Source organism: Dermochelys coriacea, chromosome 5 (assembly GCF_009764565.3).
Source record: "Dermochelys coriacea isolate rDerCor1 chromosome 5, rDerCor1.pri.v4, whole genome shotgun sequence".
NCBI classification, from domain to species: domain Eukaryota; kingdom Metazoa; phylum Chordata; order Testudines; family Dermochelyidae; genus Dermochelys; species Dermochelys coriacea.
The window spans coordinates 23,439,436-23,460,859 of record NC_050072.1 but is presented as its reverse complement, the minus strand read 5'-3'; the positions used below and the strand labels follow the sequence as shown (position 1 = coordinate 23,460,859).

The 21,424-nt window shown below is 43.8% G+C and overlaps 1 protein-coding gene across 1 annotated transcript in view; it reads left to right on the top strand.

Annotated features, from left to right (window-relative positions):
• Positions 1 to 21,424, top strand: part of MTMR12 (myotubularin related protein 12) — a 69,915-nt gene that overhangs the window by 37,399 nt on the left and 11,092 nt on the right. Inside the window, exons 8-11 of the mRNA XM_038402588.2 lie at positions 371 to 446; positions 2,814 to 2,920; positions 6,967 to 7,091; positions 20,658 to 20,739. Coding sequence (XP_038258516.1) covers positions 371 to 446; positions 2,814 to 2,920; positions 6,967 to 7,091; positions 20,658 to 20,739 — 390 coding nt within the window. The remainder of the gene's footprint in view (positions 1 to 370; positions 447 to 2,813; positions 2,921 to 6,966; positions 7,092 to 20,657; positions 20,740 to 21,424) is intronic.

Here is a 21,424-nt window from a genome sequence, read left to right as displayed (position 1 = left end):
AGACAAGACCTTATTTTCAAGTGGAAATCCCTTTAGTTTTTAGGATTCAGCAGCATTAAGATTTTCATTAAACTTTTGACTGCGGATATGTACCAACTCTCAGAACAATGGAATGTGAGTTCTCAAGATACTACTAAAGCTAACTGGATAGCATATTGCAAGTACTGAGCCTTAAGTATCAAATATCTTTAAAAGTTATACATTTTGTTGTGCGCCTTCCAGAACATAGTTGCTGATTTATGTAGGAAATTGGTAATTACTGATTTATTCAGATTTCCTGATTTTGTGGCTAGTACTTCCAGCATCATACAAGGGGCATTAAATCTGCTGTGGAATTCTTTGCTATAGGAAATGTTTCTCTTTTCTTTAGATTGCCATTGTATTTTGTTGTTCCCATGTCCCTCTCTGAAGAGAGGATTTTGCAGTACCAAGGAAGAGGCATTCCTGTGAGTATACATGTGATGCTGAAGTGTGAACAACTGTAGATTATGTAAATTATGCATTATTTAAGTACATTAGTCTTAATGTAGTTCATATTGCACTTAGTCATTTCTGTACAGCAGACTCATCTGTAAAAGTGGAAGCAGCAGCTGAAAATAGAGGTTATACAATTTTTTACTTTACCTCTCATTACATATCTGAATAAGGCTATGAACAGATGTGAGTATTAATGGACCCCACACATGCTCATGGCATTTGCTAACTAGTCTTTCTTCCTTGAGATTTTGAGGCTCTCCAGAGGTGCTTGTTTCTTGGCATCTGCAGGACTCTGCTTGGTGCTGGTTGCTGTGCTTATGACAGTACTTCACACATTCAGTGCCTTAACAGTCACTGCTGGTCACATCATAAGAACAGATAAGGTATGGTGGAGATGAGAAAGCAAGACAACTTTTTTTATATAGAGACTGCTGATCATCTTAGGTCAGTGGTCCCCAAACTTTTTAGGATCTTCTCTCTTCTCCTCCCCCCCACCGGAGTCCAAGGCTGGGGGTGGTCTGGGGTGGGGCCACGGCCTGGGGCTGAGGCTGGGAGTGTGGGCAGGAACAGAGCCGCAGCTGGGCTGCGGTGGGGGCTGGCAGTCAGGTGCAGCTCTGCTCCCGGCTCTGCCCCTAGCCTTGGCCCTGGGCTGGGAATAGGGCAGCGGCCAATGGCCAAGGCTGGGGGAAAGGCCAGGAATGGAGCCATACTGAGGCTGGGGATGGGTTCAGGCCTGGGGCCAGGATCTGGGGACGCAGTTGCGGGTGGCACCTGAGCAGAGCTGGGAGTGGGGAGGAGTTGAGTGCTGGGGTTGGGGTTGGCCTCAGCCCTGCCATGCCCCCCTGAACATTATTCTGTTTGGAGACCTCTGTCTTAAGTGCTGAGCACCTACAGCTCCCATTGACTTCACCTATGAAAAGCAAGTCCTTTCACACCTTTAGTTTCTAAACTAGACATTTTCTGGAGGAAAACATTGGCTGCCTTTATTACCCTCATTAAACCTAATTCAGTGCTCTGATCCTCAAATATGCCACAGGACAGAGTACAGCAAATGGCATTGTTATACAGTAGCCTGCTGTTATCATGATGCTTCTTCTAGTGAAAGCAAGAAGTTTTTGAAGCCCGTAAGTTAATTTCCAGTTACAAACACCAAGTGAAAAACTACATTTAAAAATCACTTCTGTGACTGAATTAGTTCTGGTTAAGATGGTGATGACAGGGTAATGTGGCAGACTTGTAGTTTTCTTGATGCAAGCAATCGGTTCCCTTCCTCTTAAAGTACGGCTCTTAATCTTTTTTTGTAAAATGGTACCATTGGACTTCCAGTTTAAATTTTAGTTTACAAATAAAGCTGTATTCCAAACTGCCAGTCCTGCATATTCTCTCTTGGATGTGGAAGCCAAGTTGGGGCTTTTCTTCTTCCACACTAGCAGATATTCTAGACCAAATTATGACTTGGTTACACTTGTGCAATTGTTGGCATCTAATGGTTGCATAGGAGTAACTGAGTCTTAATTTGGCCATCATATTTCTGTTGATGTATGAAAAGGAAGTAAACAACTGGGCTTTCAGAGTTAAAGGTGAGTTTAGACACCAGTTTAGGAGCCACTGATAGGATATGCCTCCATGTTAGCACTCCAAAAGCGTAGACCATTGCAGGGACAAATTTATGAAACAAGTTTTCATAAATAAACTTCTCTGCAATTTCTACTTTTTTTTTCCTTCAGTGTAGATTCATTCTTTCTTTTATAGCTTGTTTGTTCTACTGTCAGTCTTGCTTGAAGAAAATCTCAGATCACAATTTAAACCTGTACATCAAAATCTGTCTCTTCCAATGAGACATGGTGTAATACTGCCCTGTAAAATAGAACTATTTGTGAGCTAGTTTTAAGAAGATGCATACCATAGGAGCTGAGAAACTCCTATTTTAGTTGTCCAGCTACTATCTGTTAGACGAGACAAAGCAGTCTAAAGGTTTGCCTATGCAAGAAAACTGAATGGAATAGCTATTGCCAATTCTAGTCAATGTATGCAAGCCCAAAAGAAGAGCAAAGTCTCAACCATAACTTATAAACATATTACACCTACGTTGTCCATTGCCTGTACCTAATGATTGATCTTCTTGAGGGTAATACTATAAAATGTCATGTCTGGAGCATTTGCCGTTGGTTCTAAAGTACAAGATTGCTGCTGAATGATTCATTGGATGCCCCAAACTATTTGTGATAAAGCACCAGGAAGGGGTTTCTTATAGTCTAACGTTTACTCAAATAGAAACATGTAGCTGTCATATGTACATGAGACTTAACTAACCAGGTAAATGTGTTTTTCTGTAGATTTGGTGTTGGTCTTGCCATAATGGTGCTTCTCTTCTCAAAATGTCTGCTTTTCCCAAAGAACAAGAGGACAACACTTCACAAATGCACAAAATTTTCTTGGATGGGTCAGTAATAGCTCTTCTGTCCATGACCTTTATAAAAAGTGCTTCTTTTGTCTTCTGTATTCTAGGTCTGTGAGCCTACATAGCAACAAGAGACAATTGCTTTTGATAAAGTTTTGTTTTCTATCCAGGGTATTAAAAGCAGTTTCTTATTAGGGGTTTAGCTTTAAACGCACATTGTAATAGTGGTGGTATTGGTCAAGTAACTTTTTTTTTTTGCGGGGGATGGGGGGGTGATCTCACAACTCACTAGAATAAATCTCTATGGAAACTGTTTGGGGATAGGTGGGGAGAGGTTTCTTCTGTTACCAAAAAAAAAAGCTAACTGCACGCTTTAGCTGCAGTTAGCAGCAAAGCCTATCATTTCTACAGATTCTCTTAGTCTAGTTGCATCCTTTGCAGGCAAATGAACTTCAAACACCTCTCCTTTTAAAAGCTCAACTTAAACCTGTTTTAGGCCTCCAGAGGTTATATAATCTTAAAAACCTTGATTCTCCAGCATTGAGTTAGGCTGTGGAGGAGAGGTAGCTGCTTCCCTTAAAGCAGTTACCAATTTCTAATCCAAATGAGCTGCAGCACCAACAGAGGCAGTTGAATTCTTTCAACATTTGATGTTGAGGTGAACTGGCAGCCCCAAACCAACTCCCAATTCATCTAAAATAGGACTAAAGGTTGTTAGGCTAAGGAAGTGGAAAGTGAGTTTTAAATTGCCATCCTCCATGAGCCCAGCTGCCCTTTTAGTAGTTTCTTGGCTCTATGAACAGTTACCACCCTGTGCATTATAAAGGAGAAGACTGAGCCACAAGCAGCTGCTGAATGATAGCTTATTTGGGTGAAGAAGATGAAGATGAACAAAATTTCTAGGGGGGGCTAAAATAATTAACTTAATATGCTTAAAACAGTAGAGAAGGTTTCTAACCCTTCCCCTATATTTTCTTATGCTTCCAAATTTCATAATGGAACGATATGTTAAATAAACTTTCAGAATTGTTTGAAAAACACCTTATTTCAAAAGGTAAAGAACCATATGCAAATAGCAGATAGCCACAACAAGATGTGAATTACTGTGTTGGGCCATTGTCTTCAACTACCTGAGAACTCTGCCTTGTCGGCACTAGGAAGTGCCTAGTGGCTAACTACTATCACTATCAAGTTTTTAAACATGATTGTCATTGTATAGCTGAAGGTAAAATCATGCTTAACGTTGTATTTTTTTTCCTAGTATACAACTGGTCTATACTTAATTTTACTGGCATAGTTGTGTTGGTAAGTGGTGTGACTTTTTTTGTTGACAGTTATGCTGGTAAAAGCCTTTGTACAGATGCAGTTATGAAGGTAGAGAAGTGCCTTATACTGGTATAACTATTTTAGATTCTTAAACTTATTTTTGTTCATCTGGTTACAGGGCTACTTGTACTTCTGTCTCCTTTTCTGATCTCAGTGCAGTTCCTCAGGCGTTAAGCGTCATGCTCTTATCTTTCCTGGGGAGTGTGTGCTGGCAGCTAGCTAGCTTAGGGCACAACCTCAAAGAGGTGTTAATTCATTGTATTTGGGCAACAAAGGAATGTTAAATAGCGCAGACAAGCCCATTCACCTGTTTTGATAAAAATCAAGAATAGATGTTAATTGTATTTACCTTCACCCTGTTAGACATATACCAGGGGAACCAAAATAACCTGTAGTTGGTAAATCCTTTTAATGTCTTTTTATATTACCTTATCATTCCTTTATATTATGCAACTATACCGAATTGTCATTAGATCAAAAGGCATGTATTTCACATTTAGATGCGAGTTTGCTTAATGAAGAATTGTTTGGCTATCACATTGTGTTTACAAGACTGAAGCCTTAGGGGTGAAGCTTTAGATCTTCAGAGCCATTAGGACTTTATACAGACTTGGGTATCTATTCTTCTGTCAGAGGAACACCACATGCTGTGCTAAAATCACTTGCCTGGCTATTTCCAGTTATAAATTCTGGATCTTGGGCATGATCTGGGCATCTCAAATCCACTGAACACTAAATCGGGGGAGGTTGAGCTGTTGGACTGAGATTCCCCCCCCCCCCCCCAAAAAAAAACATTTTAGAACATCCTGAAAGATTCATGGAAGAACTCTAAGAGACTTATGGAGGATTAGCAGACATTGTACATCTGCTAATGACTAGACTCCATATATTCTGATTCAACCGTAATGTATTTAATCTGCCTTTAATCCTTTTAATAACTCATTTCTTTTTTCTTAATAAATCTTCAGTTAGTTTATGAAGGATTGGCTAACACAGTATTGTTTTTGGTGAGATCCTGAAGTAACCTGTGGTGAGTGGCCAACCCCTTGGGGTTGGAAGTACCTATTGTGTGGTATGTGTTTGTTTTAATAACCTTACACCATAAAGTCCAGTTTGCCTGGGTTGTAAATAGGGGCTGGAGTGCCAAGGGGATTTCTGTATTCCAGGAGTACTCTTTATTACTGGCTTGTTGAATCTACTGGTAGAGTAGGCCACCAGTTTAGGGGCATCTGCCCTATTTTCTGACAGTCTGTCTTGAGTTCGGGCATTCTTGGCTGTGAGTCTGTCCAGACACCATGACAGGTGGAATCTTGTGATTCTCCCACTCTTAGGGTTTAGCTACACTTGCAAATTAGAGTGCATTAAAGCAGCTCCAGGCTCCCTAATTCATGACCGGTCCACACTGGCAAGACACTTAGAGCACCTGGACTCTGCAGCCGGAACGTTCCTGGCAATCCACCTCCACAAGAACCATAATGATGGCTGCGCCTCGGCTGAAACGCCCCAGCGTCAGTGTGAATGAGGTGTGGTGTTACTGCACTGCGATCAGCCTCCAGAAACATCCCATAATGGCCACTCTTGTCATTGTTTTGTACTCCACTGTAAGAATGCGGATATGCCCTTTCAATGCTCTATTTCTGACAGCTGGCATGCTTATCTGCTTCGGGGAAAAAGCAACCATTAGTGTGGAATGTTGCTGCTGTGAGTGTGTGTGAGAGAGAGAGGCGGGGGGGGTCTGACATGCTCTCAGCCCCCCAAAGCCCCCTCTTCCCTCTCCCCCCCATATACACACAACACACTTCCTGTCACACTCCATCCCACTCGAAAATATGTTGCAGCCACTTTCACACTGGGATAGCTACCACAATGCATTGCTCTCCGTGGCATTGCAAGAGCTGCTAATGTGGCCATGCCAGTGCACTTGAATCTGACAGCGTGGACACACTGCAGCGTTTTCCCTACTGCACTCTCAGAGGGCTGATGTAACTCGCAGCACTCTACATCTGCAAGTGTAGCCATGCCCTTAGGCCAGCTCCCCAAACTAGAGCATCTGTATGGCAACTATGATTATTTACGTCTCACTGGCTTCAGTGTCTGCAAGTCCTTCCTTCCGGAGCTGTGACAGTGGTGAATACAATGATCCAAAACAGCTTTCTTAAAACCAGAGAAAAGGGTTTTTAACACAACTGTCATTCATGACTATCTTGCCTTTCTCACTCAGGGAGTGTCTCTGTTGAAAACCAGCCAAAGTTCTTTGTTCTCTCTTGTGTCTCTTTAGCCAGTTAGCTCTGCATTGTCTCTTATTACTTGAAATGTTTGTTAGATGTGACTGTTGGTATCCACCCACCCTTCCCTGGTACATATCCTGACAAACCTGCTAGTGTATGTATTTAATGTATGCTTACAGTAATCACTATCTGGTCAAGATACAGTATTCATAAATTATTACAGATTAGCTGACAGTATAAAGACTTATACCATATAGTTGCATTTACACCAGGACAATTTTTGCTGGGTTAGGATTGCTGGCATATGTAAAGCAGCAAAACTTTTATTGTGTGGACAAACCCATAGCAAGGTTGTTGCTGTGTATTCTAAAATAGCCCACTAATGCACACCTTCTTTTTGTGGCTAAATGCTCTGCTTTTGCTATACATATAATATATATTGGGTGGGACATGAACCTTGCTATCTTCAGTGACAACTACCAGTGTTTAGGTTTCCCTAAACTGAAAGGTTTTGTCTCTTCTTTGATTATTCAGAGTTTATAAAACAATTAACAAACCTCCTTATGAAGTCTTGAAAACTGATGACCTTTCAAGCAGCCTTCCATCTCTTCAAGACATTCAAGCTGCATACACTAGATTTAAACAGCTGTTTCTGATAGGTAAGTTAAAATTAGAGTTAAATGAGGTGGGAAGAACCAAGATGTGACACAGATTCCTTTAGACACGTGCTAATTTTGCATCCAGATACTCAGTTACATCTCTAACAGATCTTGAATACAGTTCGTGATGTAAGAAATTGGTGGTTTGTTTCTTCCTATTGTAGGGTGAAAGGAGCCCTTTCTGAATAGTTATCTGATGATTGTCTCTGCAGATCAAGTGAGATCTGTGCATGTTTAATTGGTGTATTAAACTGGAAGCCTGCTGTTGTCAACATTGTTAGCCCACACTAACAAGTCACCGTATCCATTAGAAAATGAGTTACAAAAACTTAGAACACACAGCAATTGGAAACCGACTTAAGTCTCATTAAAATCTAATGGTTAAAATAGAACACTATTAAGCAGATGTCTCAGACCTCCCATACCTAATTAAAATGAGATTAAATTAATGTTTTTTAACCCTAAAATACTTGCAAATAAGTATTGGTAGCATTTGGAGGTATTTCAGAATACTAAAGCACACCAGTATAATTGGGGTGATAAGAGACTACATTCTCTACAAATGCAATTAAGTTTGACTTCATCCTGCAAACGTAATGACTAAATGAACTTTCACCATTTTTGGTCACCTTTTTTAAATTCTGAAGTGCTGTTTGAGGCATGTCTTCACTGCCTGAAGATTTATCTACGCTCCAATTAACTACTTTCATGTTAACCTAGCTCAGGTGAGAGACATGAAACTGCAAAATAACGAGTGATTTTATGAGCAGCTGACAAGTTGTTCTGTAGCCTATACCTCCAGACACTCCAATTCAGGGGTTTTGTGTGTGGATAGGACTAAAGATAGAGACAACATTTGTGTTAACTGTGGAGAAAACAGTTTTAAAAACAGGCTAGAGAAGAGCTGTTAAATTGTATGGTCACTCTGCTGCAATTTAGGGGAAGGATTAAATCATTAATTTAAATCGCTTGTTTTTGAACAAAACCCATTGATTTAGATCAGATTGTGAATTTGTAGAACTGATTTGAATTTTATTTTGCTCTTACAATTTTAGGTTAACATTTAGAAGCTAAATTTTTCAAATGCCACTGATAGGGTCTCATTTGAATTTTATAAGACAGCCACAGGCAGAAACAAAATATTGAAACTTAGGCCCTGATCCTGTGAGCATTTCAACAGATATGTAACTTTACTTGTGAGGTAGTGTCATTGAAACTAGTGGGACAACTTGGGCTTTGGTTAAGCATGCGCGTAAAAGTTTTCAGCATCAGGGTCTAAAACTGTATTTTTATTAAAACTGGTGTAAAATCTTTATCACTTCAAAACAAAATTACTTTAACAATAAAAAAAATAATTAGACTTTCAATGCATTGACTAAGCTACTGTGAACTTTTATACGTATAGGCCAAAATTTGACTCCTAAGGGTGGGATTTTCAAAAGCACTTGGTGTGTCTTTACTGTGGGGTTATCGTGGACCCTTACTCGGGTGTTGCCCCTAACAGCCCTCCTGTCCACACACACAAACCTCTCACCAGGGTTAAATTTTTAACTCTGATTAGCTGGCCTGACTGGGCATGTGGATTAGAGACCCGGTTCTGCTTTCACTCAGGCTGTTAACCTGCCCATTTTATAGTGAGGACAGGACACAAGCTAAATTACTTCAGTGCTGATAGTCCTCTAGTAGTACCTTCCCATATTCCTCCACATGTGCGGAGGACAGATAAGTTGTCCTGCAATTTACTGGAAAAGAATCGTACTACAACACAAAGAACCAAGGGATATGCCCCAGAAGTCCATGGGGCTTACAGCAGTGGACACAGGAATGCGGGTAGGGCTTTGCAGTGTAGCTGCCTATACATAGGCTAGGTTAACTTGGGTGCAGCTCATGTGGGCTAACTGCAATGAAGACGTAACCCTAAGTGATAGGAGCACAAGTCCTACTGACTTAAAGCTGCAAACCCTGATGGCATATAACCATTTCAGTTTTCTTGACTTAAGGAAATTCAGTATATGTGGTGGTGGTTGCAAATATAACATGGGCTATTTACTTATCAGCTGTTGGTGGAGATATCAGAATAAAGATATTAGTGAGACCTTAGACTTTTTTTTTTCCAATTTAGATGAGCATTTTAAATATGAAAACTTCTTAGTAGGAAAAATATCCGTATAAAAGTCTGAAATTCTGTAACCCTTTCTCCACCGAGAGCATGTCCTTGTGAATTGGTTCTGCAGCTCCTCCAGTAGTCCCACTGCCCCTTCTTTCCAGTAGGCCCTCTAGTTTACCCACTGACTTCAGCTAGCTAGTATGTACCTACTAAAACATGTGACAGTCGCACACGATCAGCTATCACACACGATCAGCCTGCCTCCTGTCAGTTTTTTCCCTTTGCAGCTGCTTTAGTACCTAATCCAACTGCCTTCTGTTGCTTAGAAACCTCCTCTTCTCTACAAAAAGAAAGAGTACTTGTGGCACCTTAGAGACTAACAAATTTATTTGAGCATAAAGTTTTGTGGGCTAAAACCCACTTCATCGGATGCATGCAGTGGAAAATACAGAGGGGAGATTTTATATACACAGAGAACATAAAATAACGAGAGTGATCAATTAAGGTGAGCTATTAGCAACAGGAGAAAAAAACCTTTTGTAGTGATGATCAAGATGGCCCATTTCCAACAGTTGACAAGAAGGTGTGAGGAACAATGGGGGGGGGAGGGAAATAAGCATGGGAAAATAGTTTTACTTTATGTAATGACCCATCCACTCCCAGTCTTTATTCAAGCCTAACATAATGGTGTCCAGTTTGCAAATTAATTCCAATTCAGCAGTCTCTCTTTAAAGTCTGTTTTTGAAGGGTTTTTTTGTTGTAATATTGCGACTTTCAGGTCTGTAATCGAGTGACCAGGGAGATTGAAGTGTTCTCCAACTGGTTTTTGAATGTTATAATTCTTGACGTCTGATTTGTGTCCATTTATTCTTTTACGTAGAGACTGTCCAGTTTGGCCAATGTACATGGCAGAGGGGCATTGCTGGCACATGATGGCATATATCACATTGGTAGATGCGCAGGTGAACGAGCCTCTGATAGTGTGACTGATGTGATTAGGCCCTATGATGGTGTCCCCTGAATAGATATGTGGACACTCCTTCACAGTTGCCATTATTTCCCCTCCCTTCCCTCCCATATAGCCAGGAGAAAAGGCAAAAGTTAAGATAGCTTGCAAGCTTGAGTGAAGCCCTTGTAATTAGAAAAAAAGATCTTTCAGTGTCTGAGCTACCCTTATTTAAACATATACTGTAACTTGTTAGTATTACAGTTCTATTTAAAAAGATTTAATGTATTTTAAAATATGGGGTATATGTTTAAAAAAAAAACTTTTCAGCTTTTTAATGAACTACTTATTCAGCTGTAGTTTACTGAATGCATGATCACACTGAACAATGATTTCTTGCCGAGGTGTTAAAATGGTCTTAAACAGTGAACCTGTTTGACTCCCTAACTCAGTGATACTTGGGCTCGGAAACTGCAGGTGACTCTTCAATGTGTCTCCCGCAGGCTCTTGCAGCACATAATATTAAAACACTGTGATTTAATTATTAACCAATCAGGATGTTTTTGCGATGTTAACCAATTGTAGAATACTTGGTCAGTCATTTTGCTGTGAGAATAGTTGTGTGTGTGTGTGTGTGTGTGTGTGTGTGAATAATACATATTCACAGTATATGAAATAATAAATTCACACTAGTGTGACTCCAACCAGAGGCTGCTGAATTGGAATTAATTTGCAAACTGGATACAATTAACTTAGGCTTGAATAGAGACTGGGAGTGGATGGGTCATTACATAAAGTAAAACTATTTCCCCATGTTATACCCCCCCCCCCACTGTTCCTCAGATATTCTTGTCAACTGCTGGAAATGGCCCACCTTGATTATCACTACAAAAGGTTTCTTCCCCCCTCCCCCCTGGTAATAGCTCATCTTAAATGATCACTCTCCTTACAGTGTGTATAATAAAACCCATTGTTTCATGTTCTGTGTGTATATCAATCTCCCCACTGTATTTTCCACTGAATGCATCCGATGAAGTGAGCTGTAGCTCACAAAAGCTTATGCGCAAATAAATTTGTTAGTCTAAGGTGCCACAAGTACTCCTTTTCTTTTTGTGAATACAGACTAACACGGCTGCTACTCTGAAACTTGTCACACTAATGTGGTTCTTTTGGGTAATGTCGATTTGCTAATTTGGCTACTGATGTAAGGAGTCAGGTAGTGATGCTCAGACAAAATTCTTACTTTTATCTTTTAACTACTTACTGTGTTTTTTGTACATGGATATTAAACCGTGTATTAAAGCTAATCTAGATTATTTTAAATATACAGTTGAATCAGTTAAGACTCTTATAATTCAGCTCCAAACTAAAACACCTAGATCTGAAAATACTCTTCCACTTAATTGTTTTAAGATAATGACAGTCATACAAGCCAAATATTTCTTTTAAAGGAGCCTTATAAAGAAAATTTAGAAAAATGTGATGTCTGCCTTTTTCCCCTCTGACATATAAAAGCTTGGATTTTTAAAAAAAAATTCTTCTCCTTCTTTTAGAAGCATCAGAAATATAAATAGGCTTGGCAGAATTCTACTTTTTCTAGTATTGATGACTTGTTTTGTTCAAGATGTGTTTTTTCTATTTTATTTACTTTTATTTTTACAGTTGTGTAGGCTAAGATTGGGGTTAGGACAGTGCTGACAGTGGGGCTGACAGGGCTCCCTGTATGGCAAATGGGCCTAAGACACTGGGGTGCAAGGAGTAGGGGAGGCTGCAGTCATTTTTCCCTGGACGGGCAGAGACCTCCAGCCAGGACTGTAAGGTGGGGGACAAGCCCCCAGCTGCAGGGAAGGCCATCCCGCTGCTGAACAGTTCCTGCCTGGGGATGGCTCCCATATAGCTGGAAGGTGAGCGAGGGAGACAGGCTTGTGATAGCGGAGCTGCAGAGGGCTCCCTGCACATCTGCAGGGACAGTGACATCCAATCCCTGCAGACTCGCTGACTGTTCCACTAAACATTTTTTGTCAATTTCAGTGTCTGCTAAAATTAATATTTACCAACAGTTATTGATTTTAAAATTAAATCCTCCCAATCCTAAATATATCATATCATAAAGTATTTGATTTGTTTTACTTTTTTGAAGTATCAAATCTGTTGAGCTTCCATACATTGTAAATGAAGAAGCAAGTCTGCTGACTCAAGACATCTTCCTTCTAAGCATGCTAGGAGTTGTATGTAGTCTGTGTGAAGCACTCACAAGATGTTGAGGAGGACCATAAAAGTATCTAGACAGGTTAAAGTATTAAGTTCTTTAAATAGTCTGTCTGAAAATCTCTTTTCCCCCATAATTGCTGAACTTGAGGATGTCAAAATTCCCCAGATGTTCAGAGTTTAAGGCTAGCAAGACCTGAATATATATGATGTAAAACTCTATTTTGTGAAGGAAAAAACTTAGTTCTTCTTCGAGTGATTGCTCATGTCCATTCCAAGCAGGAGTGTGCACGCCAGCCAGAAGATTTTTTTCCCCTAGCAGTGTCCGTAGCGTTGGCCTGGGCACCTCCTGGAGTGACGTCTTCATAGTGCCCAGTATAGGGGCCTGCCAGCTCCCCATCCTCTCAGTTCCTTCTTACTGCCCATGACAGCTAGCTGGAACTTTGCTCACTCTTACAGCAAGTGCCTTAGCAATGTCTTTTTGTCCTAGTGTACATAGTTGTTCTCTATAGTTATAGTTCTTTAATATAGTTAGTAATGGATTGTTAGATAGTTTTTTGTCTACCCTTCGGGGGTATGCCCGTTCTCCGGGGTTTAAATTCTGCAAGTCCTGTGGAAAATTTATGCCCAAGAGTGATCCTCACTCGTCTTGCTTGCGGTGCCTTGGTGAGACTCACCAAAAGGACAAGTGCTGCATTTGCAAGAGTTTCCGCCCAAGAACCCTTAAGGACTGAGATCAGAGGCTAAAGTTCCCGCTCATGGAGGCGGCATTGAGACCGCAGTCCGACCCAATGACCCGGCACCGAACACATCCTCTTCGGTGTGCAATGCTTCGGCGCCAACGGCGTGCGAAACAGGCCTGGCTAAAGACTCTAAAGCCCCCCGGCACTGCCCTGGCTCGGACCATAGGGCGTCAGCCTCAGTTCGGCACCGCTCTCCATCTCTGGTGCTGATAAAGAAGAGGAGGCCGGTGAGGGACCGATCACCCCTCTCGAAACCTAAAGGGCTAGCAGTGTCCATGAGTGGCTCAGGACAGACCACCTCCGCCTTGCTTCCTCCCAGGGTTTCATCAACTCATGCCCCAGCCAGGGTCCAGTTGAGTCTGAACCCTCATCAGTCCCAGGACCATCTGGTAGACATACAGCCACCATCGACACTGGAGGCATTCGAGGTGGCAACGAACCTGATGCGCCTCCGGGTGCCATCCCCCCCCCCCCAAAGGAGGGACAATTTGCCAGCCCCCTGTTTCACTCCAGGGGTAAGAGAACCATGATGGCCCGTCAGTCTCCATCTCCGGCACCACCCACACAGGCGCAGGAAGTGCACTGCTCCCCAGAGTCGATTCGTTGTCCGTTGGCGACCCAGGGGACTGCTCCTCCATGGTCTTCTTACTCAGAAACCTCTGAGTCAGAGGTGGATTCAACTCGATCCAGCAGATCACTGAGCAGGAGGTCCAGGTCCTGGCTGAGTCACCATCCATACCTGGCACCGTGGCAGCAACAGTGGCAACCACCTGCACGATGGCCCTTCTGGGCACCCTGGGCGTACCATCAGAGCCAGGGTCAAGCCCACGGCCCAGAACTGTATCTGTGTCTTCGGTGTCATTCGTGCCAGAGTTACCACTGCTGACAGCGCCGCCCTCAGAGGGAGTGGCCCCGCCGACTCAGATAGCTTTGGCATCGATACCTCAGCCAGCTCTGGCACTGGCTCTCCAGGCAACAGCACTGGTGGAAGCCTCAGCCAAGACCCTACCGACCCCATCGGTCTCTGTTCCTCTGGATTTGTCTGCCCTGGCACTGGATGCGGTGCCAAGTTCTTCATCGGTACCGGCTCCACAGCCCGAGTACCATGTGCCAAGGTACCCCAGGGTGGCTGAGGGCAGTGAACTGGACCCACCTCCTGTTCTCTCTTCCTTGTCCTCACCTGATGAAGTGGTCTGGGGTCTTCGATGGCCCCAGTTTTGGAGGACAGCCAGGTTCTTCAACAGCTTTTGAGGCGGGCCGCCCAAAGCCTGGGGATTCAGGCGGAGGAGGTGGAAGAGGATTTAGACCCTGTCATAGATATCCTAGCTCCTTCCGGCCCATCCAGGGTTGCATTGCCACTTATCAAGTCAATAACAGAAACATCTAAGAACTTGTGGCAAATACCTGCTTCTCTGGCACCTACAGCCAAGAAATCTGAGCGCCGCTACTTTGTTCCCTCTGAAGGGTAGGAACATCTCTACCTCCCCCGCCCCGCCCCCCCCGGACTCTTTGGTGGTCGATGCGACCGATCAAAGAGAATGTCAAGGGTTTCAAGGATCCAGCCCCTAAAAACAGGGATGCCAAGAAACTGGACCTGTTTGGCCAAAAGGTCTACTCGACAGGAGGCCTGCAACTCTGTTAGCCAAGCAGCAGGCCATAGTAAGCCACTATGGGCATAACGCCTGCTTGTTTATGGCTAAGTTTACAGAACTCCTGCCCCAGAAAGCTTGCGGGGAGTTCTCTGCGCTCGTAGAGGAGGGGTCTCCCGAGCATCTTTGCAAGCGGCCCTGGAAGAGGCAGCTGCAGCCTCCCGCATTTTTGGCCACAGGGGTGGTTATGACGAGAGGCTCCTGGCTACAGGTCTCTGGTCTCCCCCACGAGGTCCAACAGACCATTCAAGACCTTCCCTTCGAAGGTGTAGCTCTCTTCTCCGAAAAGACGGATAAGAGACTTCACAGCTTGAAGGACTTGAGGGCTACCCTTCATTTGCTGGGACTTCACACACCTGCTACCTAGCACAGACATTTTAGGCCTCGGCCTGCCCCTTGCCCTTACCAACCCCAAAACCGCCAGGACGCTCCTCGTAGGCGAAACAGGAGCACTTGGAGGAGGCAACACCCTCCCTCTGGACAAAGCTCTGGCCAGCCCAGGGCCCCACTGGGCTCTAGACCACCCTTTTGAGGGTATGGTCGAGGACAGCTTGCCAGTACGACCTTTGGATCCTTCCCATCTTACTTTCTCGTCCCTTCTATCCCCTTTCTACTGTGCCTGGTCCCGAATTACTTCCGACCGATGGGTGCTCTGCATGGTAGAGGGGATATTCCATCCAATTCTGTACCGTCCCGCCCCCCACACCGCCTTCCCCATCCCTCTTTAGGGACCCCTCTCACAAACAACTTCTAATTCAAGAGGTGCAGTCCCCCCTCTCTGTAGGGGCAGTGGAGGAGATTCCTCAGGAGTTAAGGGGCAAGGGTTTCTACTCCTGGTATTTCCTAATACCGAAGGCCAAGCGGCGCCTCAGACCCATACTGGACCTGTGACAGCTCAACACATACGTAAAGAAACACAAGTTTCACATGATCTCGCTAATCTCCATTATTCTCTCATTGGATCCAGGAGACTGGTACGCTGCCCTCGATGCGTATTTTCATGTCACAATAGTCACATATCACAGATGCTACCTCAGATTCGTGGTGAACAGCGGCCGCTACCAGTTTGCCGACCTCCTACTCGAACTGTCTACTGCCCCCGAGTATTCACAAAATGCATGGCAGTAGTCGTGGCGTTCCTGCGCAAGTGCCAGGTACAGGTTTCTCCATACCTTGATGACTGGCTGATCAAGGGTTGCTCGAGAGCCCAGGTTGAGGCTCAGGTCGAATTTATAAGGAGGACCTTCCTCGACTTAGCTCTCCTCCTGAACGAGGAAAAGTCTCTGTCCCCAGTGCAGAGGATAAAGTTCATAGGTGTGGTCCTGGACTCTACCCAAGCCAGGGCGTACCTTCTAGAAGCCAGGTTTCACTCACTTCAGGACATCCTACAGAGCCTCACGGTTTCCCATGATGTCGGCAAGAAACTGTTTAAAGCTGCTGGGACACATGGCCTCCTGCACGTACGTGGTGCAGCACGCCAGGCTCAGGCTGTGCCCACTCCAGACTTGGTTGGCGTTGATGTACCGACCAGCCCGAGATCCGTTGGACAGGATTGTAACCCTGCCCCGCCTGGTGCTGGACTCCCTCTTATGGTGGCTCGACCTGAGAGTAGTTTGCGCAGGGATGCCTTTTGCCAGCCCTCGCTCTCCTTGGTGACAGGTGCCTCGGATCTGGGTTGGGGTGCTCACCTAGGGGACCTCAAGACCCTCTGGTCTCTGATGGTCCTCACTCTTCACATCAATGTCAAAGAGCTGAGGGCAGTGCGTCTGGTATGCTATGCTTTCATAATGGGCAGGTGTGTTTCAATCCTCATGGACAACACCTTGGCGATGTTCTGTATCAACAAACGGGGGTGCATGCTCCTCTCCCCTGTGCTGGGAAGCCCTTGTGCTGTGGGACTTCTGCATAGAGCACTCAATCCACCTGCAGGCTTCATACCTCCCAGGGGTGCAAAACACGCTGGCAGACAACCTCATCCGGATCTTCTGTGGCCACAAGTGGTCCCTTCAGCCAGACATGGTGAGCTCAATCTTCCGGTTCTGGAGCTCTACCCAGTTAGACCTATTCACCACTCCGGGCAACAGGAAATGTCAGACATTCTGTTCCCCCGGGAGCCACAGCTTGGGGTCCATCGGGGATACCTTCCTTCTCTTGGGAGGGCTGCCTGCTATATGCTTTCCCACCCATCCCCCTAGTCCACACGGTACTCCTCAAGATCCACAGGGACTGGGACCGAGTTATACTAATAGCGCCGGTATTGCCGCGTCAGCACTGCTTCACCTCACTCCTAGAAATGTCCATAGCGGCCCCGCTCACCTTACCACTGTATCCTGACCTGATCACGCAAGACCAGGGCCAACTCCAGCACCCGAATCTGGAATTGCTCCACCTTATGGCCAGGATGCTACATGGCTAAGTGCCGCAGAGCTGTCTTGTTTGGACCATGTCAGACAAGTCCTCCTTGGCAGTAGAAAACCCTCCCCCAGGGCTACATACCTGGCCAAGTGGAAAAGGTTCTCCATCTGGACAGAGCAATGCAGTCAGTTGTTGCTCCTCACTCCCGTACTGTTTATACCGGACTACCTCCTTCACCTAAAACATCAAGACCTGTTGCGGTCATCAATAAGAGTCCACTTAACCGCTATCTCCACCTTCCATCCAGGCTCAGATGGTCTCTGTCTCTTTATAAACCCTACAGTCAGTTGTTTTTTCAAGGGTTTGGACAGGCTCTTCCCGCTCATACGTCAGCCCGTCCCTGCCTGGGACCTCAATTTAGTCCTCTCCAGGCTTACAGGCCCTCCATTCAAACCTCTGGCCACATGCTCCTTGATATATATTTCGTTCAAGGTCATGTTCCTCGTGGCAATTACCTCGGCTCGACAGGTTTCGGAGCTCAGGGCCCTCACGTTTGAGCCCCCTTTCATAGTTTTTCATAAGGATAAGACCCAGGACATCTTCCTCCCAGTGTTTTTTTTTTTTTTTTTATGCCAAGCCACACTCCTCCGATAGGGAGCGCAGGCTACGCTCACTGGACGTGCGTAGGGCCTTAGCCTTCTACATAGAGAGAACTAAGTCATTCCGGAAGTCCGTTCAACGCTTTGTAGCCGTTGCAGATGGAATGAAAGGCCTTCTGGTATCCTCTCTATGCATATTCTTGTGGATCACGTCCTGCATTAGGGAGTGTTACACCCTGGCTCTGCAGATCACCGCCCACTCTACCAGGGCCCAGGCCTCCTCTGCAGCGTTCCTGACAAGTCCCCATTCAGGAAATTTACAGAGCAGCTACGTGGTTCTCGATGCATACATTTACGTTGCACTATGCAATTACACAACAGGCCAGGGACGATGCGGCTTTTGGGTGAATCGTGCTCCATTCTGTGGATAACTCCGATCCCACCTCCTGAGCTCTAGCTTGTGAATCACTTGCATGGAATGGACATGAACAATCACTCGAAGAAAAAACGGTTACTCACTTCCTCGTAACTGTTCAAGATTTTTTCATGTCTATTCCAATACCCACCCTCCTACCCCTCTGTCGGAAAAGTCGGTAAGAAGGAACTGAGGGGATGGGGGGTCGGCAGGCCCCTATACGGGGTGCCATGAAGGCGCCACTCCAGGGGGTGCCCAGGCCGACCCTACGGATGCTGCTAGGGGGAAAATCTTCCGGCTGGCGTGCACGTGCACACCTGCTTGGAATGGACGTGAACAACACCTCTCGAAGAACAACAGTTACGAGAAAGTGAGTAACCATTCTTTCTTTATATTGGAGATAAACAGTGCGTGTCAACTGTAAGATTCTTCCAGTGCTACTTGTTACACCTTCCAGAGCTTGTTGTCTGGGTTTGGAGCAGTTCAAAGTACTGTCAGATTACTAAACTTAAAATTGCTTTCTTTAGTAACTTGGCCTTGTCTGATCTGCGCCTATGAGAGGATCATATCCCCTTAAAGTCTGGTCTCTGGAAAGGAGGGATTTCTGTTCATCTCCTAAAGCGAACATTTCATAGGTTTTATTGTTTTTTTTGTTTTGTTTTTTTTTTTTTGATAGATCCTATATGCAGTCCATTATTGCAGGGGAAGGAGAAGTTGCATATACTGGGCTTTCTTTATCCTGTGACCCACAAGATGAAAACTGATCTGCAATTAAAGGGACACTTAAGTTAAAATTGACCCTTCTTTGAAAGCTTCTTTGCCTTTAGGAACACTCTCTTAAACTCTCTAAACCTGTTTTAGTTAATTGACTCTTTATGTTCACACAATGTATTTTTGCACTTCATTCAGCTTAACTGAAAATAGGCCAGTTCCTGTCTTTCTGCTTCTAGTGCATTCTTAGCCCACGATTGTAAACACTTCATGAGAACCAGTAGTCTCCTCCCCTGCAGCCCCCAAGAGCACTCAAGCTGCCTCCTGTGAATCCAGAAAGGAGGTGGGGAAGAAATAGCTTCTCTTTTTTGAATATTTTGGAAGGGCAGAGGGTGGATAACTTATTCAGGGGGTTGGGTCAGGAAATTCAGGGATGGTTCGTTGAGAAAGACAGAGTGGGAGAGGGTGGCCTGTGTGGGCAGAAATGGTCAGTCAGCTTTGAGGGTGAACTCAGGATGGCTTGGAGAGCAGAGGATGAACTGATGGGTTCTCCATGGTGTAGGAAAGAAGGAAGAAAATTAGTGGGAAGGATGGGAGTAGGAAAATAACTAGAGAAAATTTTTAAAAAAAGCATGGAGTGAACTGAAAAGAGAACAGGGAACAGATACCAAAACACACAAGGAAATAACAGGGTTTAAAGATCATTCATGAGAGCTGTGGAAGAGGTAAGGGCAAGAATGAGTAAGATGTCATGGGGACAGAAAACTAGGAAGTGAATGAAGGGAAAGACTTGAAAGGGCAGGGTAGGTGTTAAGGAAGCCAAGTTCTCAATTAAAAAAAAACGGTCAGGGAAGTAAAGAAGATTAGAAGAGTTCTTGAGGAAGATCAAAACAAGGGATATGCAGCAAATCTCAAACTCAGAGTGAGTGGCAGCAGAAACACTTTTTTGTGTGTGTGAGAAGCTTTTTTTTCGTTTGTGGGATGAGGTAGACTTGAGTCCTGGAGCAACGCCCGGGGTCTAGCGCTCTAGAAAAGCGTGTATAGAGAAGATGATCAGGTGTTTGTTTCACTTTTAAATGAAATTTACAAAAATCTTAAACCCTTCTGCAAACTAGTGTCAGCCTTGGTTATGTCTTTTGGGTCCCTGGGATTTTAGTACCTATTTGATTTAAAAGGAAGCAGTCAACTTGATACTTAATCAGCTTCAGAAAAGTTTAAACAAAAAAAAGTTTTATGTAGCTTAATGCACTTGTCTGAATCCCACTGCCAATTCTGTGGTTTTACTATTCCATTTTCTTATTTCCAGTGTTTCTCTCCCCATTGCTGGGACAGCTTTATTTAGAATTCTAAATAAGCAGGTAGGCCTGAATATGTTGTTCAGCATAAAATGTGCTCTAAAACTACAGAAATTGGTATATAGAAGATTGCTGAGAACTCACATCTCCAGTTTAATTTCCTCTTGTCTCCTCATGATGCTCCACAAACTTCTTTATTTGGTTTACCTAGATATGGACATACAGTAGGGAATACTGGAATCCAAACTTTCCTCAGATGGTTTTAGAAATATTTTCATGAAGCTTTATAAAGGCTTGTAAAACTACTTCTTAGATAACTTTATTTTGGGCCCAAATTAAGTGTTCACTTTCAAACAGTGAACAGGTTTGATAGAATTTTCGGTTAGATTTAGTCCTCACAATCTTAAAAGAAAACTGTCTGTTCAGTGCCTCCTGTCCATTCTGGTTGAAGGGGTTGCTTTTTTTTTTTTTCATTTGACAGACCACTGTTAACTAACGTGATGCTTGCACTCACATTCCAATTTTCTGTTTTTTACAGATAACAACAGTACAGACTTCTGGGATACTGATGTAAAATGGTTTTCATTACTGGAGAGCACAAACTGGCTGGAAATCGTTAGGTTTGTTAATATATGTTCTATGGGTTCAGTCTTTTATTAAATAGATCTGTGGTGATTTTTTTCAGCTATGGTTATTGGGAAAACTACTTTTAAATCAACAATAATGCTTTTTATATGAAATGGATTTCTTGGGGTCTTTATCAAAACACTTTGGTTCAGGAGTCTGAGATGCATAGAATACATAGATGTTTTTTTCTTTATGATCTAATAGCAATAGAAAATTTACATGCAATAGCAAGAGTAGATGTTAAACAGCTGTTTGGAGGACAAAAACCTCCCAAACTCTGGTCGCTGAATTTTTTTCTCATTGGTGGAAAGGGACTTCACATCACCTGTTTCATGAACTTCATCAAGAATGGAAGAATAAATGAAAACCTAACAGGACAGACTTCTTTAGGCCTCCAACTTCTGGACTACAGTAGAGTGTATGCTTTCACACCCCATAGACAGGGTATCTGGAGAAGAGATTTGTGGTATTGTGGACTATGTGTACTGGGGACACTTAAATTCCCACTTGTGCTCATGCTAATTCAGGTCAACTGGTGGGAACCAGAGTGCAGATGAGTCTGGTGGCTAAACTCATTCTTTTTTCAGTGGTGTAGCAATACTTGCTGCAAAGCAAACCCAACTGAAATAGTGGTCATCTGCACTACTGGTAGCTATAGCATAAACACCAGATTACCTG